Genomic DNA, 25,909 nt, shown 5'->3' on the forward strand with positions numbered 1-25,909 from the left:
TAGAGAGAGACAAAGAGAAATGGAGTGAGAGCAAGAGAAATAGAGAGAGACAAAGAGAAATGGAGAGAGAGCAAGAGAAATAGAGAGAGAGCAAGAGAAATAGAGATAGAAAGAGAAATAGAGAGAGAGCAAGAGAAATAGAAAAAGAGAGCAAGAGAAATAGAAAAAGAGAGCAAGAGAAATAGAGAGAGAGCAAGAGAAATAGAGAAAGAGAGCAAGATATTGATCTTTCAAAGAATCTCTAATCCTCTTTTCTTCATGAAATGCAGATTCGACCTTCTTCAGCTTCTAAAAAATGACAGTGAAAATAAGAGTGAAAATGATCGAAAGGTATCGTCCAAATCATCTCCGCTATTTTCACCAAAAAATCATCTGTTTCACAAAAAATCTTCAAACAGTGAAAATGAACTTTCCTTGCCAAGAAGCGATGGAAACATCAAATAATGAACAGAATGTCCAATATAAGCTAACTGTTGGTAATGTGCTTTATCGGCACCAGATATATTAAAAAATAGGTTTCGTAAATACAGAATGGGTAATTACCAGCTGAGTTACTTTCAAAATATTCTCCATTGAGTCCATGAGTTTCATACGGCCGCTGCTCTCTAGAATAGCTCCCTGGAGCTGGCAGAAAGAAAAAACGTGACAAACCATGAATCGAAACATAAATTAAAGAATGAATGCCAATAAAATGATAAATTAAATGCAAATGAGTTGAAGTACACATGCAAAATTTTATAAAGATGAAACCTGAGAACTTATTGAATTTAATAGAGGTAGCTCTTTCAACATCAATTCTTTCATCTCCATCAGCGCGTTGTATGTGTCGTAATATTGCCGAGTTTGATGAAGCTTTTCCTGAATATAATTTAAATTAGGTTTATAATAATCAGTTTCAACACCACGACAAGACCCTCACCTGAATCTGCAGTTTAAGCCCCGAAAACTGATGTTCATATCTGAATTCAGAAAGAAAAAGATACATGACATGGAAGATATTTTTTACATGTAAGATCTGGAAACAAGACTTGATTGCTAGAACATAGGTTTTTCATCTCTAACCGTAATTTTATAAGAAAAAAGGGAAATTCCAAAGGTCTCCTAACACTAAGAACAAAACATACTGGTTAATTTCAATTCGAACAGGAATGTCTCCAAGCTGCCGCCGTAATGAAAGAACTTCCCTTCGTTTAGAACCAAGTTCCTAAAAGAGGATAAACCAATGTGTGAGGCTACCGCAATGAATTAAATGACAAGCTTACACAATAAACGGAGTCAATAGAAATGGAAACTCAAGTTTCCTAGACCATCAATCGGGAGAAGAAGTGATTCATTCAAAGTTAAGAGGACTCGCCCACACTTGACCTGGAAATTGTTGTCCAGTAGAAGTTTAACTGTTTTTTTTAAAAAGAAATGTATGAACAGAAATCAGTATTTCGGGGAAAAAACATATGCATGAATTTCAATAAGCCGATTACAAAGAAAAAACAATAAAGTTGGAGATCACACTGGAAAAATACACAACGAATATTACTTCAAAACACAAAGGTATCAAAGTAAAGCTTACCTTCTTTGCGGCATTGAGCTGATCCTGAGCATCTGAGATTAACTGATCGAGGAAAACTCTATCATAATTGTTTCTATCACGTTCAATAATCCCCTTCTCAATGAACAAGATCGCCTCCTCAATTTTCAGGAACTTCTCTCTAAAAGAGGTAACGAATTCACGGTCGTACTTTTCTAGATCCTGAAAATATCCAACAGACCCAGTGAAATCGAATGAAAAATCTGAGCAGAAAGGAATTGAAGAAAATTGAAGGTCCCATGAAGGAGGTGCTATACTAAACCTTGAGCGAGTGTAGCATCGAGTACATCCTATCAACGGCTCCATGCAGACCTTCATCCTTGAGTGTCTCCTTTACTACCCGAATCTCAGATAAGATATTAGCTTTTCTTTTATCCTGAAGCACAGATTACAGTTAATACGAGGATGATAACCATTAAACAAAATGTTATTATTAACCTGCTATCTTGTAAATTAAGCGAGAGATAAACATAGTGAGAGATTAGTGTTTCTTTTATCATGAAGAACGGACTGCAGTTAATGAGAGGATAATAACCATTAGACAAGAAATTACAGTTGACTGTTCATCTAGTAAGTTAAGCAAGAGATAAACAGCGGGAGGGATTAGCTTTTCTTTTATCCTGAAGAACGGATTACAGTTAATAAGAGTATAATAACCATTAGACCAGATATAACAGTTGACAGATCACATAGAAAATTAAGTGAGAGATAAAAAGGGCAAGATATTAGCCCTTCTTTTATCCTCACGCAGAGATTACAGTTAATACGAGGATGATAACCATTAAAAAAGATATTGTAGTTAACAGGCTATCTTGTAAATTAAACGAGAGATAGACAGAGTGAGAGACTAGCTTTTCTTTTATCCTGAAGAACGGATTATAGTTAATAAGAGGATAATAACCGTTAGACAAGATATTACAGGTAACATGATATCTTGTAAATTAAGCGAGAGATAAACATAGTGAGTTATTAGTTTTATTTTATCCTGAAGAACGGATTACAGTTAATAAGAGGATAATAACCATTAAACTATATATATTAATTGAGAGATAAACAGGGACAGAAATAGTTTTTCAACTTACAAGTTCGCTTGACGCGGATTGCAGCTTAGACAGAGAGAGCTCCCTAAAGCTAGCTTCCGCCTCTAGCTTTTGCAAGTTTATCTCCCTCGCTTCAACATCTCGAAGAAGAAACTCACGCTACTTGGAAAAAAAAAAACGCAGATTTCAGTGGTAGAAAAAAAAACGCAAAACTCGCCACAGGAAATATTTCATGAATGTTAAAATTGAGAGAAACAGAAAGATTCAAGTTGAACTGAAAGTAGAAACAAATCCAGGTCGATCTATATTGCTTCCAGATACATCAAAGGTGAAAATTTTTGTTCTACCTTTTGCAAGTTTATCTCCCTTGCTGCAACATCTCGAAGAAGAAACTCACGCTACTTTGAAAAAAAATAACGCAGATTTCAATGGTGGAAAAAAAAACGCAAACCTCGCCACAGGATATATTTCATGAATGTTAAAATTGAGAGAAAAATAAAGATTCAAGTTGAATTGAATATAGAAACATATCCAGGTCGATCTATCTTGCTTCCAGATACATCAAAGGCGAACAATTTCGTTCGAGGAAAGATGGAATTCTACCGTTTGGTACTGAGATCGACCCTGCAGGAGCCCTCCAATGACATCATTGCCGATTCTAGATTGCTCTCCGCCGCCATCGCCGCCGCCGTCGTCGCCGACATTCCCGGTGGAGTATCACTCAACGGTCACGACGCACTAAAACCAGGGACGGATGACGATCCGTTATCTTCTCCGTCCTATCGTCATCCGTTCGGATGTCGCAATTGTAGACTTTGTACGAATTTGTGCTAATTGTTCTTTCTGTTGGGTTTTCTGAATTTAACAAAAACGAATTCGAATAGAACATCGCACAGACCCCTGTGCGGTTCTTTTGTTCACTTTGTGCGAATTTTAATATAGTTTTGTTCGAATGTACAAATTTTGTTTGTTTTTGAAAATAACAAAGAACAGAACAAAGAACACGACCCTTAGCGGTTCTTTTCTGCGAACTTTTTGTTCGTTTTCAACAAACAGAACAGAACAGAACAACCATGTCTACGCAATTGAAAGGAACGAAAGTATTACTCCGTTCCGTCATCGTATGCCAGTGAATAATAGTGCAGGGACGCGGACGAGACGGGTCTCAGGACGAAAAAATCATTCTGTCCGTGAGGTTGGACGAAAATTGAGACGGAAATTCATCCCAAGGCCTTCGGACGGACGGTTTTTGTCCACTAGGACGAAAAAAGTCCTGTCTGGAGGTCTAGGACGAAAAAACCGTCCCATCCATGTCCCTGCACTGATTCCGGATGTCGGACGGGACGATCTTCATCCCATCCCATTCATTGTCCACGTCCCGTATGATCCGGAACTATACCAGTGATTTAGAACTATATTCCGTCATCCGGTCAATCTTCCATTCCATCCCGTAACATCTGTCTTATTTTGTCGTCCAGAGATTGACGAGAAGGTGAGCTGGATGGGTGTGGAGCCCTACATGGACGAAGAGAAGGCAATGGACATCAGTATTAGTTTTTTGCAGAGGACATGTTATTTGAGAAGTTTTAATTTTTTCCTTTCATGATTAGTTTTTGGGAAATTAAGACATCTATGCAATATGAAGAGTTTTAATTTTTTCCTTTCAGGATTAGTTTTTAGGAAAGTATAACATATATACTGTATGTAAAGTTTTAGTGTTTTCTTTTCAAGATTAGTTTTTGGGAAATTAAGACATCTATGCAGTATGAAAAGTATTTACCTTTTTCGTCTCAAGATTATTTTCTTGGAAAGTATGACATCTACGCAGTATGCAAAGTTTTAATGTTTTCCTTTCAACACTAGTTTTTAGGAAAATAATACATCTACACAATATGTAATGTATTGATGTTTTCCGTTCGACATTAATTTTTAGGAAAGTAAGACATCTATGCAGGATGTAAATTTTTAATGTTTTCCTTTAAAAAATCAGTTTTTAGGAAAGTAAGACAATATTTGGTTGTAGGAAAGTGAGACATGTACAATTTATAGACTACTTCAAAAAGATATCTCTAGTTTTCTTGGTGACCTTATGAATGAAAAACCCCCCATATGCATTTTCTTGCTCTAAAGGGATATCTAGCCCTAGGCTGTGTGATCTTGTCTTTCTCATCCTATGTGGAGATTGTTCTTGGAAGAGATAAAGTCCCTCTCCTCTATAGAGTCAAGGTGAGTCTTTCCTGATTCTTATTACCTTCGTTTAAGATCCATGAAATGTAGTAAAAGTCTATCTTGGGAAGGATCAGTTGCATTTCAGAGAGTGCTCCTGGCCGTCTCTGTTCCATGTGGACAATTTGTGATCAAGAAATAGGATATAAATTGACAACTTGAGATAGAGGATATAATTGGGATAATATTAGTTCTTAAGAAAGAACAACCTCTTGGGAGGATAAAATATAAAAAATGAAAGCTAAATTCCTGTCATGGTTTGGTCTGTAGTGTAGAGTAAGACCTCCCTACAATAGCAAACAATTAACATCCTTTTAAGTATCATCTGCCACCTCGAGTGAGGGCATACGTGACCATGCAAATCATTGTTATTATAGAAACTCTTATATGAGAGAAAACTGTTGTTTAGGCTCTCCATTCTGAGTGTGATAAGAAACTAATAGGAATCTGCCATTAAAGTTGTGTTTCTTCTTCTTGTAGAACTTCTTGTAGTTGACTGCTTAGATTAATGTCACTGAGAAGGAATTGAGCTAACTGCATGGATGAGGTTGGTCATGGAGAAGCACAGAAGTTGTTCGTCGTGCTTGTCACAGGCCTACATATAACAATATAACAATCTTAAAAGAAATAAAATTATAATTTTCAGTATTTTAAAGAAAATTTTGATATTAAACCCATATATATTGTTTTTATAACTCAGAATAAATAAAAAAAATACATTTTTATAAAATTTTCCTCTGTTATATTTTCCCTACACGTGTTTCCATTCTATTTGATAAAATAACAACCAGTAATATTTTTCTACAATGATCAATAAAGCTAATTTATAAAATGATGCCAATCATGATCTGACACAATATTTCATGTGTAGGGGTGGCATTGACCAACAGAAAAAAGGACAGATTAAAATTATGATAAATCTAATTTCAAGGAATGAGAAAATGGATGTATCACGCTTAAATCTAATTTTAAGGAATGAGAAAATGGATGTATCAGCACCTAAAATTCATGCTTTAATGTTCTTAAAAGTCACAAAGGCTGCACACATATGTGTCATGACTGTTTAAAGTTTTGACTTTAATCATCAATGATTCCTACTTGATTGCACAACGGAATATCTAACTGAATACATATTTGAGAGGCCAAAAAATATAAAAGAATCATCTTTTCAGATATAAAATCAATGATCTATTGGTTTCTCAGAGAGAACATCTTGAAACCATTAAGATATCCAACCTCTAGAGGTCTCCACACAGTATTGAAAGCACTAGATCTCTTCTTTTTGCAAACTAACCTACCATAAAACTGATTTTCCTTCCATCTAGTCCCCACTAAAAGAAACACTCAGGGAAGAGGATGATATGAAAGATGGATGGCACTCTAATTGACTCACATGGGTATCAAATGAGGGTATCAAATGACTCACCTGGTGGAACAAGTTTTTTAATATGGTAAAATTATGAACCACTTAGTCAGATATAGAGAGTATACATGTTTCACTGTTAATTTCATGGCTTGGATTTTTTGAGAAAAAATGGAATATCATTTTTCTCTGACATCCCCTGGCTATGTGCCATTGGCCATCCAGTCAGGCATCGAAATAATATAGAAACATATGATAGACTTCAACCTTTTATTTTAATATTTCAAATTAAGGGAACACTTTTCATTATGAGAACAATAATATATATACATATACATATACATATATATATATATATATATATATATATATATATATATATATATATATATATATATATATATATTATTCATGCAGTTTTGTTTTGTGCATGACTAGATGGAAACATTGTTGAAAATGCATGTCATATTATTTTATATTTTTTATGATCTAAAATACCCCTTCAAATATCTGAACTATCCAGACAAATTACTCAAAATGAACTGAGTCATAAATATCAATGTTGAATTTCTCATTTCAATGATAAAAAAGTTAAACTTTCCAAAACATTTTCAGCATTTCAATGATAGGGCCGTATTAGCATATATTATAGTTTCAAGTTTTAAAAATTCTACTATTGACCTTAATGTAGAATATCAAAATTTATTACAAGACTGAAAATATTATTCTTTACATTCATTCACTCAAAATTATTCTTTTATTATTTATTATATTTCTGATATTGCATGCAAATGTTTCTATGGTTGGTATGAGTTGACCCAAGTGTAACTGATGCTATGGAATCATTACCATATGTAAAGTTATAAATTTAAATTAACTGACGTTACTATCTTTAGCATCCCTATTTAAATTAACTGGTTCTGTGTCATCAAGATATTCTTTAAAGTTCTAAATTTGAATTTGATTGATTGATGTTGCGTACCCAATAAATTTATTGGTACTTATTTTGCCAAATTAACATAAACAACATAATCCCATTAATTTATTAATGTCACCTTCTGTTGTCTCGGTCAAACACATTATTATCTTGGAAATATTTATCTAGAAATTACAGTTTTTGATGAACCAGTGCAAGCCTTTTCCTTTAAGCTATATTTTATCCACTAAATATTACAACAGATTAAAGATCCTATATACTAGTATGTCAAAATAACTCAATATCTGAAATGATTTCTCATTATTGTGAAGGAATGAGTCTCAATACTGTCGACAGCACAGTCATTTGTCACATGTGCAAAGATTTGCCGGATGCAAGCCAAATAAATATTCGAGGAAAATACATCAAGGTTGCATTGTTTCTTCTGTCATTTGAACCAATCACTATGTACAGTATCTAATTATCTATCCTGTGAGAGTTCTAAGTCGGTGCGAGCTCAACCGTTGCCAGACGGCTAAACGGGGAAAGGGAGGGCCACCATCCCACTACCAAACAACTCAGTTAAAATTTGACACCCACAATCTTTGCCAGTTGCCACAACTCACCGCCGTTTCTCCTTCCTTTCTCTCTTCCTCTCCTATTTATTCTCCACGGCCAGCAAACCAACACATCCACCAACACTTACTCCTTCAACGAGCATGGCGACTCCTACAGAACCCATGACAGCCCATCTCCACACACTCAATCCTCAGCGCCAAGTCGACTTCTCTCAGCTCAGCCATCTCCCCAACTCCCACGCCTGGCCAAAACTGAACGACCACCCACTCAATCTCTCCAGCAAAGATACAGGCGAGCCAGTGCCCATCATCAACCTCTCCAACTCCAACGTTCTATCCGAGCTCGCCGACGCGTGCAGAAGGTGGGGAGTATTCACAGTAACCGGCCATGGCGTCCCACGCCGCACTCTCCTCAAGTTAGAATCTCAGAGCCTTCTTCTTTTCTCTCTGCCGGCCGCTCAAAAGCTCAAGGCAGAACGCGCCCCAAACGGCCTCTCCGGGTACGGCCAAGCTCGGATCTCTTACTTCTTTCCTAAGCTCATGTGGTCAGAGGGCTTCACCATCGCCTCCTCCCCAGAAGAACACGCCCGCATGCTCTGGCCTAATGGCCGCCACCTTCCATTCTGGTAACTCGACACTTGTTTGACTGTACTTAGCGTATTTACTGCGCGCTGAACCGGCGCTATCCTTATTACAACGTCGTTATCATTATTAACCGCAGCGAAGCGTACGAAGAGTATAACCAGGAGATGAAGAAGCTGGCGGGGAGGCTACTAACACTAATCTTGAAATCTATAAAGCTTCCCTTAGATGGAGTTTCTTGGTATGATTCTAGTAGCCCGGTTGGTAGCGGGTTCTCCGCGGCTAGATCACTTCTCCAGCTGAACTACTACCCGCCATGCACGAGCCCAGACCGAGCCATGGGTCTGGCCCAGCATACCGACTCCAGTCTCTTCACCATTCTTCACCAGAACCTTGTCAGTGGGCTGCAGGTTTTAAGCCCGGGGGACGAGCGTTGGGTGACCGTTCCCTGCGTAGAAGAAGGATTGATTGTGAACATCGGCGATCTTCTTCACGTTATCTCCAATGGGCGTTTCGCCAGCGTTGTGCACCGTGCCGTAGTCGACAGAGACCTCCAGCGGCTGTCGATAGCGTTTATATATGGGCCTCCTGCAGAGGAAAAGATGGGGCCGATCTGTAGGGGACTTGAACGGCCAGTTTACAGGCCTGTGTCTTGGCCCGAGTACATTGGCATCAAGGGAAAACACTTCTCTAATGCGTTAGATTTCATTAGAATTCCGTCCTCCGGACAAAGCGAAGAGGCTCAAGAAGATGAGTGATGCTCTGTCTGGATTCTTTTGATAGGACTACTCCTAACTCTTCATGGAGTTGGTTTTATGGAGCTGGGAACTGGCTAGGAATTGGCCGCGGTTGACCTTATTATACTAGATTTGTTGATTAAGCTGATAAGCGTTGAGTCCCAAGGGAGAATTTTTACTAAAAAAAGGTGTCCATAGTCAACCGTTCCTGTGAGTTAGGGAAGCAAGTGTTTGACTTGAGTCCAGTGGTCTGACATAGGACGCTTAGTCTCAATCTCTCTATATCTCTCGTTCTCTTGCTTTGTACCTCTCTCAATCTCTCTATATCTCTCGTTCTCTTACTTTGTACCTCTCTCAATCTCTCATTCTTTTACCATCTATCTTACTATGCCAATCTCTCCTTATCTATCATTCTGTGGCTTTGTACCTCTCTCAATCTCTCATTCTTTTATCATCTATCTATCTTACTATGCCAATGTCTTTTTATCTCTCGTTCTCTTGCTTTGCACCTCTCTCAGCCTATCATTCTTTTACCATCTACCTATCGTACTATGTCAATCTCTCCTTATCTAACTCTGAATCTCTCACCCTCTCTCACTTTCTATCTATCTCAATCAAATAGTCTTGACGTCTCTCTATCTTTCATACCCTCATTTGTATATCTCATAATATCTCAGACTCTCACTCTTTATCTCGTTCAATATGCTATTTTGTCATTGTGTTACTTTATATCTGTCTCAATCTCTCGTTCTCTCAATCTCTCAATCTCTCGTTCTCTTGCTTTCTACCTCTTTTAATCTCTCCTCTTGCGTTCTACCCCCTCAATCTCTCAGTATCTCGTTCTCTTGCTTTCTCTCTCTCTTAATCTCTCATTCTCTTGTTTTCTTCCCCTCTCAACATCCAGGTCTCTTGCCTTCTACGTCTCTCAATCTTTGGTTCTCTTGCTTTCTACCTCTATCTCTCGGTCTCTCAATCTCTTGTTCTCTTGCTTTATACCTCCCTCACTCTCTATATCTCTCTCGTGCGCTCACTCTCTATCTCTCGTTATCTCTCGTTCTCTTGGTCTATACCTCTCTCAATGTCTCATTCTCCCACTGTCTATCTTTCTCGCTGTCTCTCACTTTCTATATCTCGCTCTCTATTTCTTCAGCTCTTGTTCCCTCACTTTATGTCTATCTAAATCTCTCATTCTCTCACTTTGTATCTTTCTCACTCTCTCAATCTCTTGCTCTCTAACTCTTTGGCCCTTTGATCTTTATTTCTCTCAATCTCTTGTTCTCCCACTCTCTGGTTCTCTCAATCTTTCTTTCTCATAATCTCTATCTCTCTCACACTCTCCCTATCTTACTCTCTTCCTCTCCGGCTCTCTCCTTCTCACTATCCTATCCTCTCACTCTCTTACTCACCCACTCTCTGAATCATTCTCACTCTGTCATTCTACCCCCTTCTCACTCTTTCGCTCTCTCATTCTCTCTTTTCTTCTCTCATCTCTTCTGTCTCCTTGCTCTCTGACTCATAAACTCTCACACTCTCATTGCTTCACACTCTCTCCGACTCTCGTTCCTTCGCAGTCTCTCCCTCTCTGGCTTTCACTCTCTCATTTTCTCCCTATCATTCATTTAAACTTTCTCTTTCTCACACTTCTCACTTTGTAGGTCTCTGATTTCTTCCCATCTTTTAAGATTGACATTGACTAGTCATCATGACTGGCTGAGAACGAACCTAACCAACACAACCCAACTTCAGGCCTAGGTTTAGGCGTTTTTTTAAAACCGGGCCGAGACCAAATTGTGTCATTCCCTAATGATGAAATCTAAATGTGGCATGAACTTATGCATCTTCTTGGACAATTTTGGGATCATTTTATCTATATCATCCTCATCTCATGCATTAAATATAGTAATTGATGAAAACAATAAATTTTAATGTAATTTGGTATACATTACAAGTCCAAAGAAGTAAAAAAATGGGGTTGAGCCAAGCCAACCACCAGGAGTGGTAGCACTGAAGCTGGCCACATGCAGGCAAGTGCAGAAATGCTCAAGGCCGCCTACATCCAATAGGCGTCACCACACCTAAGGAGCTGCATCATTGCCCCTTAGAGATATGCACAAGCAACTCCAGAAGGTGCCCACAAGGCCTATAGATGGATGTGGATGCACACGCAAGAGAAAATATTTCTAAGGAGCATCACTAAATTATTTTGTCTCATAAAATCCATATGAATTATTTTAGAATTTTATTCGTGGATATAAGAATTAAAACTCTTCTCAGATATTAAATATTATGATATTTAAAATAAGATCATAATATTTAATGTCATCTCATTGTCTCTCCATTTTAAACCTATTTCACACTTGTACAAAATTTATTCCATCCTTTTACTGAAATTATAATTCAGATTGATGGATTATCCTCTGTATAGTTCTAACCATTACTCTCCCTATGAACCCTATTCATGATTTACTATGATTTATAAATTTTATTTTATAAGTATAAAGATTTAGAATGGAAATAATGAATCAAGATAAAAATAAAAATGAAATGTATCTTAGCCATGGGCCAAAAATCCAAATGTATCTACTGAAATGCTTTTATAGAACAAGGAAGAGAAGAATGAATGTATTTTTTTGGTCATTTAGTGATTGGAAACCCTGACTTCTGGATGATTCATTGCAGTTTTTACAACTTTGGATGACCAAATATCTTATGCCAGACTGCCGGAGAGTTTTCTTACGGAGAAGTTTAACATGAATTTCTCCATCAAGGCAATATAGACCTTCTTGGAGCTGACCTTTGAGAGGAACTTTTCCCATTTAAGATGATCCATGTTTAAGATGAAATTCTGATTACACAGTATCATTAGAGGTTAGTTGGGAAACTGATCCATGTTTAAGATGAAGCTGATTTATTTTATTGTAGAACATCAGTCATACTTTGCATATATATGGAAAGTAGGGAACTTCTAAGGATGAAAGTGCATGAGGCAACTGAATTATACTCTAGATTATGGTGGCCACTTTGTGACCTTTGTAAGGCCATTATTGATTATTCCGTTTTTTTTGTCTTGGTGATATTTTGATCATCCCATATTATTTGGAATTTCAAAATGTATTGTGATATTGTACTCCTATTACAACTTGATAGGACGATTGGCATCATAGGGCATTTTTGTTCATGCTGCATCATTCATAAGTTTCTCCTTGGGCATAGTTAGTTCCAATGTCCCATTATGATTTTGAATTTAAGCTTCTCCAAAATTAAATAATGCGGAGAAGGTAGATGAATGCATTGATATTGGACCTGACAGCATCATCATATGAGTGAAATTTATGCTATTAAAGAAGCTATAAGATGTTTGATTATAACGTTTTATATAATATTTATAATAATCATATTGTTTATGATATTTTTAACATTCAGGTGCATGTGAATGAGCATACGAGTTATGTACTGGTTGGTGCAGCTGTGTGTGGTATCTGGTGGGGGTGTGGCTGATGAACATAAAAGCAGTGCATGTGACAGGGGGATGTCATATGGCATATGGCTCTATGTATAGCCAGGGCTTGTATGTGCGGGCTGGTGGTGCTCAGCTGCATGGGGCTGCATGCAGTGGGGGTACTACGATACAAGAGGATGAATATGTCATATGGTAATGCTTATATTGGATTTCTTAAGTGAATATTAAGGCTAGGTACATTTTAAAACAAAATACTTATGTATCTAGAAGAACATTGAAACTGATGTGTATTCCCATTTAACTCCTTCGTAAACAGAAAGGAATATGATTTTTGACCATGTGGTAAACCCATTAAATAGCTGGAGTAAGACTTGATACTTATTTTGAGTATTCATAGACATGTTAATTATCATCGAGTAAATATTCAGGTCCAGAAGATTCCGTTCAACTATAATAATGTAGTATGCAATACACATGTATCAACCTTGTATATAGGGTTCGTCCAACTGATATCCGTCCATCATCCGATATCGGACAACCAACATCAGATATCCGGGAAAAAATGGGACGGTGCCAGATATCGGATATCAGATATCGGACGATATTCATCTCTAAGGAGTAGACGGGTATCGGTACCAGATACCGTAGGTAGAGGGACGCGACGGATTCCGGATACCGGATATCGGTTTTTGATATCCGGCTATCGTAACCTGTATCTGGATATCGATACTGGTATCGACTGAAAAAAAATAAGATATCTATCTCATTCAATGATTTATTTATATCTAACGACTTACGTTTTTAATATGTTATCAACCTCGATTAATATATACATTGTATTATTTTTATTTTCTTCCATATGGGATAACAAGATTCGCAGTTTACATTAAAATTCAAATCCTGTTATCCCATATGGAAGATATCTAAAATCATGCGTTGTATATATTACACAAGGTATATTTATTAAATAAAATAATATTAAATCGATAGATTTTCTTTATATTATAACCGTCTTATATATAATACATATTTATGATATGAATACTTCGTCTTATAAATACAGCCTGAAATTTCTTTTATCTTCCATATGGGATAAAGTATTCAGAGTTTGTTAAACTCGGAATCCTGTTGTTATCCCATATGGAAGAAGAAAAGTTTGCCTTGTATATATTACAGGTCCCAATAAACAAATTAAAAAGCTTAAGCTCCCTCTACCGCAAGTTGATTCGCCAAATCGCTCTTTAATAATGAACGAAATATATTTTTATAAAATATATCAGTGTTGGATATCAAAAACCGATATCCACACCCAATATCCAATATCGTCATCCTCCCCCTGAGATCAGACGGATGACGACATCGAGACGGATATCGGTATCGGATTTTGGCACTGTAGCAACCGATATCTGGTACCGATATCCGATATCCGGATCTCGAAAAAAATGGATACCAGAAATTCCCTTTCTGGTATCCAATACAACATTCGTCCCGATATCGTCATCCGGTACTGGTATCGGGACGGGCGAACACTACTTGTATATTTCTGTTTTTGAATTTTTTATTATTGTTTGGACCCTAAATAGAGAATACAAATAGATTTTGATTTAATTTGTCTGAAACAAATCATATCAAAATATGCCTGATTTTATATGGTAAATTCTGGAGCCAAATTCTTGGAGTAACAACTATTATTGAGTCCATCTTTTAAGGTTTTTCAAATTAAGTGCAAAACCCGTAATCCGAATGGCATAAGATAATTGTGTAACAACTTTCCTAGTCTCTCTCTTGTATTTCAGTCATTTGACTGCATCCGTTTTTAGTCCATATGAGCAGATTTATCGTAATTTCTGATCGTGTATACTCTCGCTATCTCTCATAAAAATTTCATTGAATGGGAAAACAAAAGGTATTTCCTGACAAAAAAATCTCTTACACGAAATTAAATCCATAAATTTAGAATTCACAGAAATCTATAGTCTTGAATTGTGCCTTTTACCGAAATATTAAAGAAGTGACAAGGGAAAAAGGAAAGAGGTAAAAAATCATAAAGAAAATAATTCATCCATCTTGTGCGACAATTTATGGGGAATCGATTCAATGATCCATTGCCTCTTTATAGGGCACTCATTCAATGAGCATTAGAATAGTTTTGTCACTAAATTTAATGCAGTATTTTGGAAGTTTCAGGCATGAAAGAAGGAAACATCCAGAGCCATTCTAGCAAGGTTTCACCATTTGATGAAAACGAGTAAATTTCATCAACAAAGCTGAAGAGATAGATATAGCAAGAAGGGAAGAAGAGGACCAAGAGATAGTTGAAAATAAGGTAGATTGAAGCATATTGTGATACTTGCATATTTTAAAATATAAAAAATTCATGTGAAATATATTGGGCAATAACTTATCATTGAATATACTTGAATATCTGTCTAGATGAAATTATTTCCAGATCTTTGAGTGCTTGCATCAACTCAATGAAAAGACTTTAAGTTGTTCCTAGTAGGATTTAGGGGCGAACTAGGTGAAGGCTTTGAGAACTTATTTCACTCCAGGTAACATTTCTTAACCTCATTATACATGACCATAGGCTTTGAAAAAAAAAATAAGTGAAGTAAAGCTAATACAGTAAAGTGTCGAAATTAAAACTTCAAAACTTATCAAGGACCCATACTTTATGTGATGGTACACAAGTGTCTGATTTTTAGAAAAAATAATATATTGAGTTATGTGCATATCCACTTCACCAATGTAAAATCTTAGACAGATAGATAATATAGTGGTCATAAAATTTAAGTTTGTTATTATCCCTACTTCTGGATTAGGTCTAAATACTGTTGAATTTCTTCCTTCAATTTGTTTTTTAATGAAAAATACCATCATAACATCACCTTTTATCACTTATGATTTGATAAATTTGATGTTTCATTACAATTTTAATGCTAGTTTTGTCTATTGGCGATCTGAGAGAAATTACTGATTAAATTGTCTGATGTACTTTTTTTGTTGATGAGTGTGTTCAGAAATATAAATAAGCTTACGGACATCTTAACCTTCAATTTTATTTGTATTAATGAATGAGAATCTCAAATGGTTAAAATCTGGATTTTTCTACATCACTTCTGGCTGCCTTTTGGGATGTTTCTATTCATGTTATCCTAAGAAATAGGGTATTACTGAGAAGTAGAATGAACATAATGGGAAACCCAAACAAGGTTATTTGAAAAATGGAGGGTTTCAATAGATCATAAAAAGTTAAAATTGGCCACAAATTTCGGCAACAACCATCAACCATTTCTTGAGAAAAGTCTATCAAAGCTCTCGGGAGAATATGATTTTTTTCTATATTTTTATTCCAGTTATGAATTTTTGTTAATTTTTACCAAGAAAATTTTTTAATTTATTTATTGGAAATTTATTATTAAGAAGAATGCCATGAGAACTTTATTATGAGCGCATTTTTTATGATAAATGAACACCATGTTTCCAGAAACAGATAGATACTTTTCTTCGTTATATGTAAGTTTAAAGTTTCAGTTTTTGGATCTTCATGTGATGCATCTCTATTTATCTTGTGAGTTATTTTAGATATCAACAGTATAGTGTCATCCTCATCTAAAAATGCATGCATGCAATGGGACCACATTGTTTTTGACCATCCAAACAGAAAGCCTGGAGTGGAGATCACCTAGATTGAGATAAAAGTGACCAAAGGCATTCCAACTTAAACGTGGACCAAGAAACATAGAGGCTTTTATGTTTAATCATGTTCCTCAATTATATTCATGAAGGACTTCGCTGAAATCTCAAACCCCATCGTGAATCTCATTTTAATTGACACTTATTTCATTTATGAAGAAAATTATAAGGCTGCTTCTCTACAAGTTAAGGGGTACTCATACGTATACTTATATTTAAGCTACTAACGGGAACATTCCTATAAAATCAAGTGTAATACTTCATACTTTACATTTGGAGCAGTCGTGCCAGAGAGTAGAGAGTAAGCTGGTGGCCCAATACTTTTAATGTACGGTATTGTGAGCCATCCTGGTAAAGTACTCACCTACCAAGAAGGATGTTCAAGATGTTATCTATTGTTTATATCACTTTTATAATTATTTATACATAGACATTTGTTATTTAACAATGCAGTTTGGAAGCAAGTGATGTGGGGTGATACGACTAAAAGTAACGTAGGTTTGGATAAAAAAGGCAATCTCTTCTACATGATCGTTTCAAACTTTTAAATATAGATAAAATAATCATAGTGCATCCCCTTTCCTCATTTAAGTGTGGGAGTAGTGTCTTCCCTATTTGATGATCCAGAATATTTCACCCAATATTTTGCGTGCCTTTTTTCACCACCATCATACTCAGTAGGATATTTTAGCGGAATAATTTTGAAACTATTTTTGTTCTTACCACCAGATGGTACAGGGCAATGCAACAGTGCTGTAGAATGTGAGACATCAGGGCAGTGTTAGGAAGTGTGGGATTACGTGTCAGAGAAATGGCACATAATGATGTGGTTACGTGGGATGGCACAACAATGTGGAGTGACACAAACGACCCCCTCTTAGTGGAGGTAGCGATAGCGGTGACAAGCAGCGGTGGTAGAGAGGAATAAGGAAAAATCACTTTCATAAAATCACCCAATAATCCGTTGCAGGTATGGTCTATTTATAAACCTTGGAGGAGATAGATAAATTCAGATAATTCAGAAATAAAATCCATATAATTAATAAAATTCGGATGTTAGAAAAAAATATATTTTCACAATCTGTTTGTTTTTTAATTTCCACTTTCCATTTACTTGAGGATGATAAGGGGTGGTTATCATGCAATGAAGTCCATATTTCTTTAACCCACTATTAAACTGAGAGTTGTTGATGTGACTATTCTGGTCAATAATGATAGCTCTGGGTCTCCAAAAAAACTAAAATTTCTAAATTTAGTATGTTATTTATGATTCTGCAGTGGTTGTCATGTTCTTATAGAGGCCCTAAGGCATGTAACCATATACGTTGATATATCTATAATTACTTTTCAAAATCCTGTTCAAATTAAACATATATCATATTAGAAGATCAAGAAAATCTTAATTTATATCATGTAGGGACCAATTGGTTATTGTAACTTAAGGAAATTAAAAATTTGAGAGATCACACCAACTAGCCATGTAATTTAAAAGCTCAAGATGAAGAATTTAAAAAATAAGATATTGAGTAGAAGTATTTTATGTGATAAACAACGTATTTGGCTTTGCTACTCTACCTTATAAAAATTAACTTAGAATTGGGATATAGATGGGGTGGTCCATACATTGTTACACGAAACATTGATTCTTTTACCAACCCTATCGCAAATCCCAAATTATCACAACCCTTCAAAATTAATGGTCAAAGTTGCATGGACTATTATATGATATATTTATCTCATTATTGAGTATCTACTACTAGATCAGCTTATGAAATAGAAATCCTCTCACAATGGCCCATCTCTTTACTATCTTATTTTTTAAACCTTTCTTTTTAACAATACTTTTTATTTTTATATTTGATAATTTATTCCATAGATTCCATAAATCTGTTATATTTATGGTTTTGTCGAGTTATCAGCCAGGGAGACACAAAAATGTTTGTAGGATCCGATTTCATCTAGGCTCTTCCATTAATTAATATGTTTTCACTTTATGTTTCCTACCTTTGTTAATTATTTAAATTAGAGAAAAGCACACTTGATAGTGCACGGAAAACTATAATTCATGAATATGAACTTTTAGCATATCATAATGAATGCAAACATTACTCATGCTATTAAACTCTCTCCCAAGTATACTCTTAAAATTGTAGCATGCATTCATCTCATTTATAAAACCCCTCTAGATTTAAATTCCACCTGAAAATGGAAAACATGAGAGTATATGATTTTTTTTCATGTCAAGAATCATACTCATATATACATAGAGTGGAGACACAAATCAGGTTCGATCGTTAGGTGCTATGGAAGACTAGTTTAGGTAAGGTAGAATGGATGGTCAAGTATTGTGTGCGAATTTTTTTATTAATAGAAATAATTAAAACATTTAAAAAAAATAAATAGTGACATTTACATGTTCATAAACCTTTCACAGAGGATCCTAAACTAAATAAAAATATAATTAGCTCCTAATTAACATGAATCTTGAGTATAACCAGACTTGTATATTAACCTAAACATACTTTATCTATTATTCTATTTGAAACCAAACATTTGAGTCATCTATATATCATGATAATTAAAATTTTGCATCAAAAGTCATGTATTTACTATCAATATCACTACTTGAGGAATATGTTAATTTTCAGCTCTATGCTTGACTTCATATAAATCGAGAATTTTAATTAGGAAATAATATTTATTAATATAATGTGTGTATTGTTACAGGATCTAAATGGGATAATTTTATATATGCAGCATAATTATTTGGGAGCTTAAACCTAATCCATTCAGCTTTTGGGCAAGGAATAAGAAATTTTATTGGAGCTGAATGAATTTATCATAGTGGAGTAAAACATGATCTACCTCCATCTGCATACCCCTCAATTCATGGAATTCAATGCCCTGGTAACCAATCACACATCTGCATCTCATTTAAATTCATTATTCTAAGTCCTTTTTTTATGTGCGGTGTTTATACTGAAGTCCCATGATATGTAAAATGATGAGTGCATTGTGATGATATCATACTATTATGATCATTTATCAGTAAAGCTTTATCCTGAACATTCATATTAAAATGATATTTCAGAATCATATTTGATTATGTTGATATAAAGTAATCGATCCGGTAATTATTTTTGTCTTGATAGAATGGTAGTGGGTTCTTATAATGAAAAAAGCTGATAGACCTAAATTAATCTACGAATCATTGTATGTTTATAGACCTAAATTTGGAGCATACAACTTCATATCATAGTTAAGTAAGTGTTAGTTGGACCTGAGACATTAACTACATTTTTAAATGAAATATTGTGTTTTTGACTACTACCTACAATGCAATACTCATGAGATTCCCGATAGTCTTAGCTTGGTTGTAGCGAAAATTACATAAAGATGATTCTGTAGTGAAGGTGATTCTGTAGCGAAAATGACACAAGCTACATTTTGATGAAGTGATGTTTAAAGGGATATTCACTGGAGATTATTGTTATTTGATTTATCAATTATCATGTATTGATTTCTTAAAGTTTGATTTGATTTTTATTACATATTCATGATGTTATTGAAAGGGAGAAGTATATTTTCAGTGTACTGATAAAAAGAGAAGGTATAAGGTCAACCAACACACCTCAAAAAACTCAATATCCCAGGATAAATTATAAGGTTTAACTATAGTCAATCACCATTTTATTTTACCCAAATGGTATTTTTCATTAACTTAAACTTTTTACATGTATACTTTGAATTAATACATTTATACATATATTATTTATTAATTATCAATATTTATATATGTGTCCATACTATCAATATTGATGCATGCATAAGGACATCCATAGCTCTCCATGTACAATTATGTAAGTATCGTATAGTGTCATCTAAGTAAAAAAATGATAATTCAAAAATAAATATATGTATTCTATATGCTAAATCATTTATAACCCATTTATCCTTATTGACTTTAGAGTTTCAAAACATCATCTATTTATGAAAAGGGCACTGTTGAGAATAAATTTTATTTTATCTCTCCAATGGCTTCCAACCTTCCATGATAAGTTCTTCTTTCCTCTTCTAAGCTGCACATGACCTTGACTTACAAATAGGTTTCTCCAGGCTCTTCAAGCTTCTCCATGATTTCTCTTTTTCTCATTTCCCCGATATCATCTAAATTATGTATATTTATTTATCTTTCTGATTTCTTCCATTCTCTCAGCCAGTACGTTTCAAATTTTGTGAGTACCAGATTTAATTCTGATATCTTATTCATCAATCTATCTAACCACTATCTATTTCTCATAGTTTTTTCTATAACAGGTGTTTCTATATCTTCATTCCAGTTCATTGTAAACTATTTTCTTTTTCTGTCCATTTCCACGTCTCTACCTTTGTCACTGTTCATTATAAACTATTTTATTTTTACCTCCCTATCCTCATCATGATTCATAGTAAATGATTTTGTTGTCATGTCCATTTTGATCTCTGAATCTTAGTCGCATATTATTTCAACTAATATATGTCTACTTTCATATTCGTATATTTGAATCTACATCTATCATACATATCTAACTACGTCGATATATATCTCCCAATATATAATAATAAATCAATCACTACATTTTAGTATGCAATTAGATGTGTTACTTTACCTATCAGTTTTTAGGTTTATCTCTATATGATCTTCACCATCTCGTATATTCCCTTCTATTCATCTACTTGGAATATGTTAGTTTCATAATCATGTTTCATTAACAGATATATTTTTCATAGACATGTGTCGATTCTTTTTCTCAATATAAATGTTTAATCTTGTTATCAATTCCTGGTAATTAGTCGTCTCTTTATTGGTTTCTGACTTCTTGTTTTTTGTTTATCATATTGATCACATTTGTACTACTTTCAATATTTGAAGGAGAGTGGATGTCAACCCTAAGTCAAAGTTACCCTCAAGTCAAGGTCAACATGATCAGGTCAACCTACTCAAGGTCAGCCCAATCAAGTTAAAACTAGTCTACGTTATATCTAAGTCCAATTGAACCCTAAGCCAAAGTCAATCATAATCAAATTTAACCCAAGGCCCTATCAACACAAGACAAGGGTGTTAGGGTAGAACTTCATGAAAGTAATTTAAATACTTTGTTTGCATTTACATACATAATCTTAGATTGTGAAACATACCTTGTATCGGCTATAGATTCTTTGTGAGTGTGAGGAACCTTTTGGAACAAATTCTAGGGAGCACAAAGGATACTACTTAAGTCAAGAAGCATGCCTACAAGAGAAATAATAAGTTGCAGCAACATGGGATCTTAGTGTGGAGGTCAGCTGGAGTGAGTAAGGGCATTCAGCAAAAGAGGAGGACAAGAATGGAATGAGAAGATATTACAAACAATGATGAGTGATAGGGATCACCGTGAGGGCATTATATCAAGGTAGTCTTACAACCCGTGGGGTTGTGTGAAAATCAGGTTTCCTTGGTTAGGATGATAGAAACCAAAGCAGAGATATTTGGGACTCGAGTTAATGGACATGGTTCCCCAGCCACTCTAAAAACTTTCATGTGCACTAAAAATATTGAAAAGTGAATGATAACTGCATAAATACATAATACTATTTATAAAACATTAAGATAAAATACAAAAATAGTTAATCCCATTATTATATCACCATCAACTTTAGATTTTCAGTTGGTGTAGGAGCTAGACCTACATCATCGATTCTAACCATTCTACAAGTCGACTCAAGATGGGTGTTGATGTGCAGCCAATTCCTCCCACGCCCAAATGCACTAACTATGGTGTATGTACATTAAGGATAGAGACTTATACCATGACAAAGATGCATGCAATTTGAAGTCATTGAAATATATGTGGTCGGCAAGCCAATCACACATTCCACATCTTGTTCCATATTCATTAATAGAACATATTCATTATAGTGCACATGTGATACACGAGAAGGACATCAAAGTATCTAACCTTACTCATATAATGCGTATGGTTGGTCCCGTAGCCATTAGTGTGGAGACACAAAGGATAGATAGTGGGTAGTCTTCATTGGAAAGAGTCCACTGAATTGATTTGTATGAATCCCTGAATGGTATTATACCAAACTTTCAATTAGCTTGATTCACACCACGGTTGTGTAAGTGGTCCTTAGACCTGATACACCAAAGACGTCTTGTAGATGGAGTGTTGTACTTTGACTATGGCCAACGAGTCTCTAATGACGAGATTCTAAACAATCTTAGTTCGGGTGCATCAAGAAGTTCACGAAGACGATTGAGTGGTCAATATGGGATCATCCACCCTCGGAATACGAGGTGATAACTCAAGGAAAATGATGTGATGAAGTCTTTGGCCAAGGCGGTGAAAAATGGAAGACGATTCTCCAGTGATTTTTGAATGTATTAGTACTAATTCAGATGAACGATTAGGGTTTGATAGTTAACCATACCCTAATTCATTCAAGGAGCGTCAAGTGGATGAGGGACTATATGTACACGGTAACTGATGATGAATAGGTTCCAAGATTGTGAAAATACACACTCCTTTGTATCTTCTAGAGGACGAAGCGTAGCTTGGCACCCCACGTGTTGGGGACTCGACCTAATCGATTGGGTTAACTTGATCTGACATTAATATAACTATATGAGGATATAGTTAATTAATTTGGAAGGCCAATAAAGGTTATTGGGCCGTTGGAGTCATTAACTAGAATGATACATGTGCCTAGAGGGTCACACGAAATTTTTTACGTCAGAAGATATACTTAAGTTTTTGGAATTTTTTTAATAAAAAATAACTACTTAGTAGTATAAAAAGGGAAAGACCTGAACCAAATTCACCCATGCCAGAATTTTTTAGGGGCTTCCCCTTCTTTTCCCTTCTTCCCACACCTCTCTTTGCTCTCAACGACATCGAGACAACGTAACGACTATGACGGAGCTTCAAAGTCGTAAGCTAATGCGACGGAGGAGATCCGACGTGCTAAGGACCGCATGGATATGTTTAGAGGCAGCACTTGAGTAGTTCGACTCGTCTCACTTTGGGTTCCAAGAAATCACGGATGAGATCCGTGCACATGTACTTCGTTTTTTGATTTTATCAGTGTCGTGCGATTTCACAAAAGTCTTCTGTTGTATATTATTATGCTTTATTCGTCCAGATATAGGCCTCTAGAACTCAACACAAAGGTGGAGAGAAACCTATGCAATATTTATGAAGGAAGAAATTGAAACACATGGAATTGCAAAGAGCACTATTCACATCCATAAGTGAAAACTTCTCTTACCAAGTCTCTACTTACATCACACCCAAAGAGATATAGGACAAATAAGATAATATCCATGAGGGTACTAAGTAATAAGAAGGATAAATGAGTTTGAGTTTCTCAAATGAAAAATCCAAAGAGACAATTCACGATCATATGGTAAGAATCAACATACTAATAAATGCATTGAATAATATGTGAAAAGTCTATTCAACACTAGAATTAAGTATATGAATCAGTAGCTTGGTTTCAAGTGAATACAAAATAGAGGTACTTGCCATTGAGGAGCCTAAGAGCCTAAATACCACTACTTTATGAAAAATTGTGGGTTCCTGTCCCACTCATGTAATGAAGAAAAAAAGAGAAATAAAGGAACATTCTAGAAGGACGACTTTGTTGTCCTCCAAGCAAAGGAATCCTTATATGAGAACATCCACTGGTATGTTTGTATCACAAGACAAGCACTTTGGGTTGAACGTTTCAAAAATCAATGCAACACCAATAGATAAGGGATAAAATATTGATGAAGACAATAGAAAAGTATGAATCACAAGAAATAAAAAGGGAATCATTAATTTCTTCTTTTACATAATAGAGATTATACTTAATGTATGGCTTTCATCTTGGTTCTAGAAAAATCCTGTGGAATTTCACTTGATGTCAATCAAGAGCATCTATAGGAACTAAACATTTTGGTTTATGGTACCCTGACGGTAAGTAATTTAAGATTCTTGAATTTTTTCAATGTTGATTTTTCAGGTTGCCAATAGGAAGGGAAAAGCAAAAGTGAAACATGAAATTCCAAAAAAAATGAACTATCTGCTTTCTCCGACGCCAAATCAAGGATTATGAGGCATGTGTTGTCCAGTAATATGTATCAAGAACAAATCGAGGATTATGGGATACAGCTTGAAAAAATATCAATTCTATGCGATGAAGTTAGCAAGATTAATCACAAAAAACATCTCAATTGTGAATTTATAAACAAACCACATTTCAATCAGACCACTTTATTCACGATCACATTACCAAGGATTTAATAGAATTCAAATTGATACAAACTTTGCATCTGACAGATGATTTCTATAACAAAACACTATGAGGATGGTTAGGTATAGTGATGTAGAAGCTGATTAGTTGAGGGGACGCCTTAGTTTGTTTTATTTGTTAATTTTAATAAAATCAACCAATCTCACTCAATATATTTTCTTCCCTGATATCTAGATTCAGGGCAGAAGGTAGGATGGGAGATTGAGAAGAATTCTAAAGCTAGGGGGAAATTCTGTGCATGCCCTGTCTTTTTCTCATCAAAATCACGGCGATCCATAAGTTGGATTATATCATAGAATTAGCTGTTCAACTTGATTTTCTATGCTAACTTTGTTAAGACATTTCTTTGACAGTAATTATTCCCAATTATGATTTAATATTTTTCCTAATTTTTTCATTTATTATATCTAAATCAACTACCTCAATATAATTACATTTTCACTCTATTAATTCACATCATATTCCATAATACTCTCTTATTATTTATCTCATACCTGTTTATGTTTTTCTCTGTCTTTTAACTCTCATATTTTATGAAATATTAAATATATCTTTTACACTATCCACCAAAATGGTTATCCTTCTAAGAATATTATACGCAGTTATTTCCTTTACAAATTATATCATATTTTCTTCTCATAAAAATACCATCCTCACTATTATTTTCGACCTAATTTTCTCCATACTATTTTCGCCATTAAACCATCTTCTAGTCTTCCAACTCTTATATATTGTTCTCACATCCCTATTAGTTTTATTATGGCTATCCTACTCAGTTCATACTATCATAGAACCATATCCCTATAATATTCTTTATTATCATCTAAATACTCATAAAATGGAACTTACTATTAAAATATCACACATGCTCCATGGAAATGGGCATCAAAAATTCCATATTTTCATTTTATTGTGATGCAAATCGATAAAAAATCCTTCAGTTTGATTCATCATATTTCCATTTTTTCCAAATTTTATGACATTATACCCGTTATAACTCAGATAATATTTTTATGGTTTTCATAAATGCATTACTTAATTTTTATGATTAATTAGTTTTAGAGGATCAATTAATATTTCAAGGTTTTATGGTAATTAATTATGTGCAAAATTAATTTGAAAACTCTAGAATTAGTTATTTGATTGCATAAATGCATTTAATAACCTTTTACAGGTTTTAATCATTGTCTACAATGTGCCATTAATTATTTGACAAATCCTTGGCCAATGATTAGATTTTTCAATCATTTGAAAAACAATCATCATGGCATTGTAAGGATTCAATGATTGGCATATTTGTAAATTAAATAATGCACGTTACCTGTTAAAATTTTTTATTTTATTTTTCTTAAGTGAGTGATGGCATGCATAGCTGGACCAATAAAAAATGAAGCTCTCGTGGGA

At 34.8% G+C, this 25,909-nt stretch overlaps 1 protein-coding gene and 1 pseudogene across 3 annotated transcripts in view; one reads left to right on the top strand and one right to left on the bottom strand.

Annotated features, from left to right (window-relative positions):
• The window catches only part of LOC144703879 (paramyosin-like protein), a 5,698-nt gene extending 2,294 nt beyond the window's left edge, over positions 1–3,404 (bottom strand). For 2 of the 3 annotated variants that reach the window (XR_013581656.1, XM_078576163.1), the window contains exons 1-8: positions 3,229–3,404; positions 2,668–2,784; positions 1,848–1,961; positions 1,568–1,747; positions 1,125–1,204; positions 920–959; positions 751–858; positions 544–624 (exon numbers count right to left, since the gene is read on the bottom strand). Coding sequence is in view for 2 of the 3 variants with exons in the window: in XM_078576163.1 (XP_078432289.1) it covers positions 544–624; positions 751–858; positions 920–959; positions 1,125–1,204; positions 1,568–1,747; positions 1,848–1,874 (516 nt within the window). In the remaining variant the exon portion in view is untranslated. Of the gene's footprint in view, positions 1–543; positions 625–750; positions 859–919; positions 960–1,124; positions 1,205–1,567; positions 1,748–1,847; positions 1,962–2,667; positions 2,788–3,228 lie in introns of all 3 variants that reach the window. The other variant, XM_078576164.1, reaches the window with a different exon arrangement.
• A 4,119-nt stretch (positions 3,405–7,523) lies between these two features.
• On the top strand, positions 7,524–9,132 carry LOC144703441 (gibberellin 3-beta-dioxygenase 1 pseudogene; annotated as a pseudogene).
• The last annotated feature ends 16,777 nt before the right edge of the window (positions 9,133–25,909 follow it).

Source organism: Wolffia australiana, chromosome 5 (assembly GCF_029677425.1).
Source record: "Wolffia australiana isolate 7733 chromosome 5, ASM2967742v1".
Classification (NCBI taxonomy): domain Eukaryota; kingdom Viridiplantae; phylum Streptophyta; class Magnoliopsida; order Alismatales; family Araceae; genus Wolffia; species Wolffia australiana.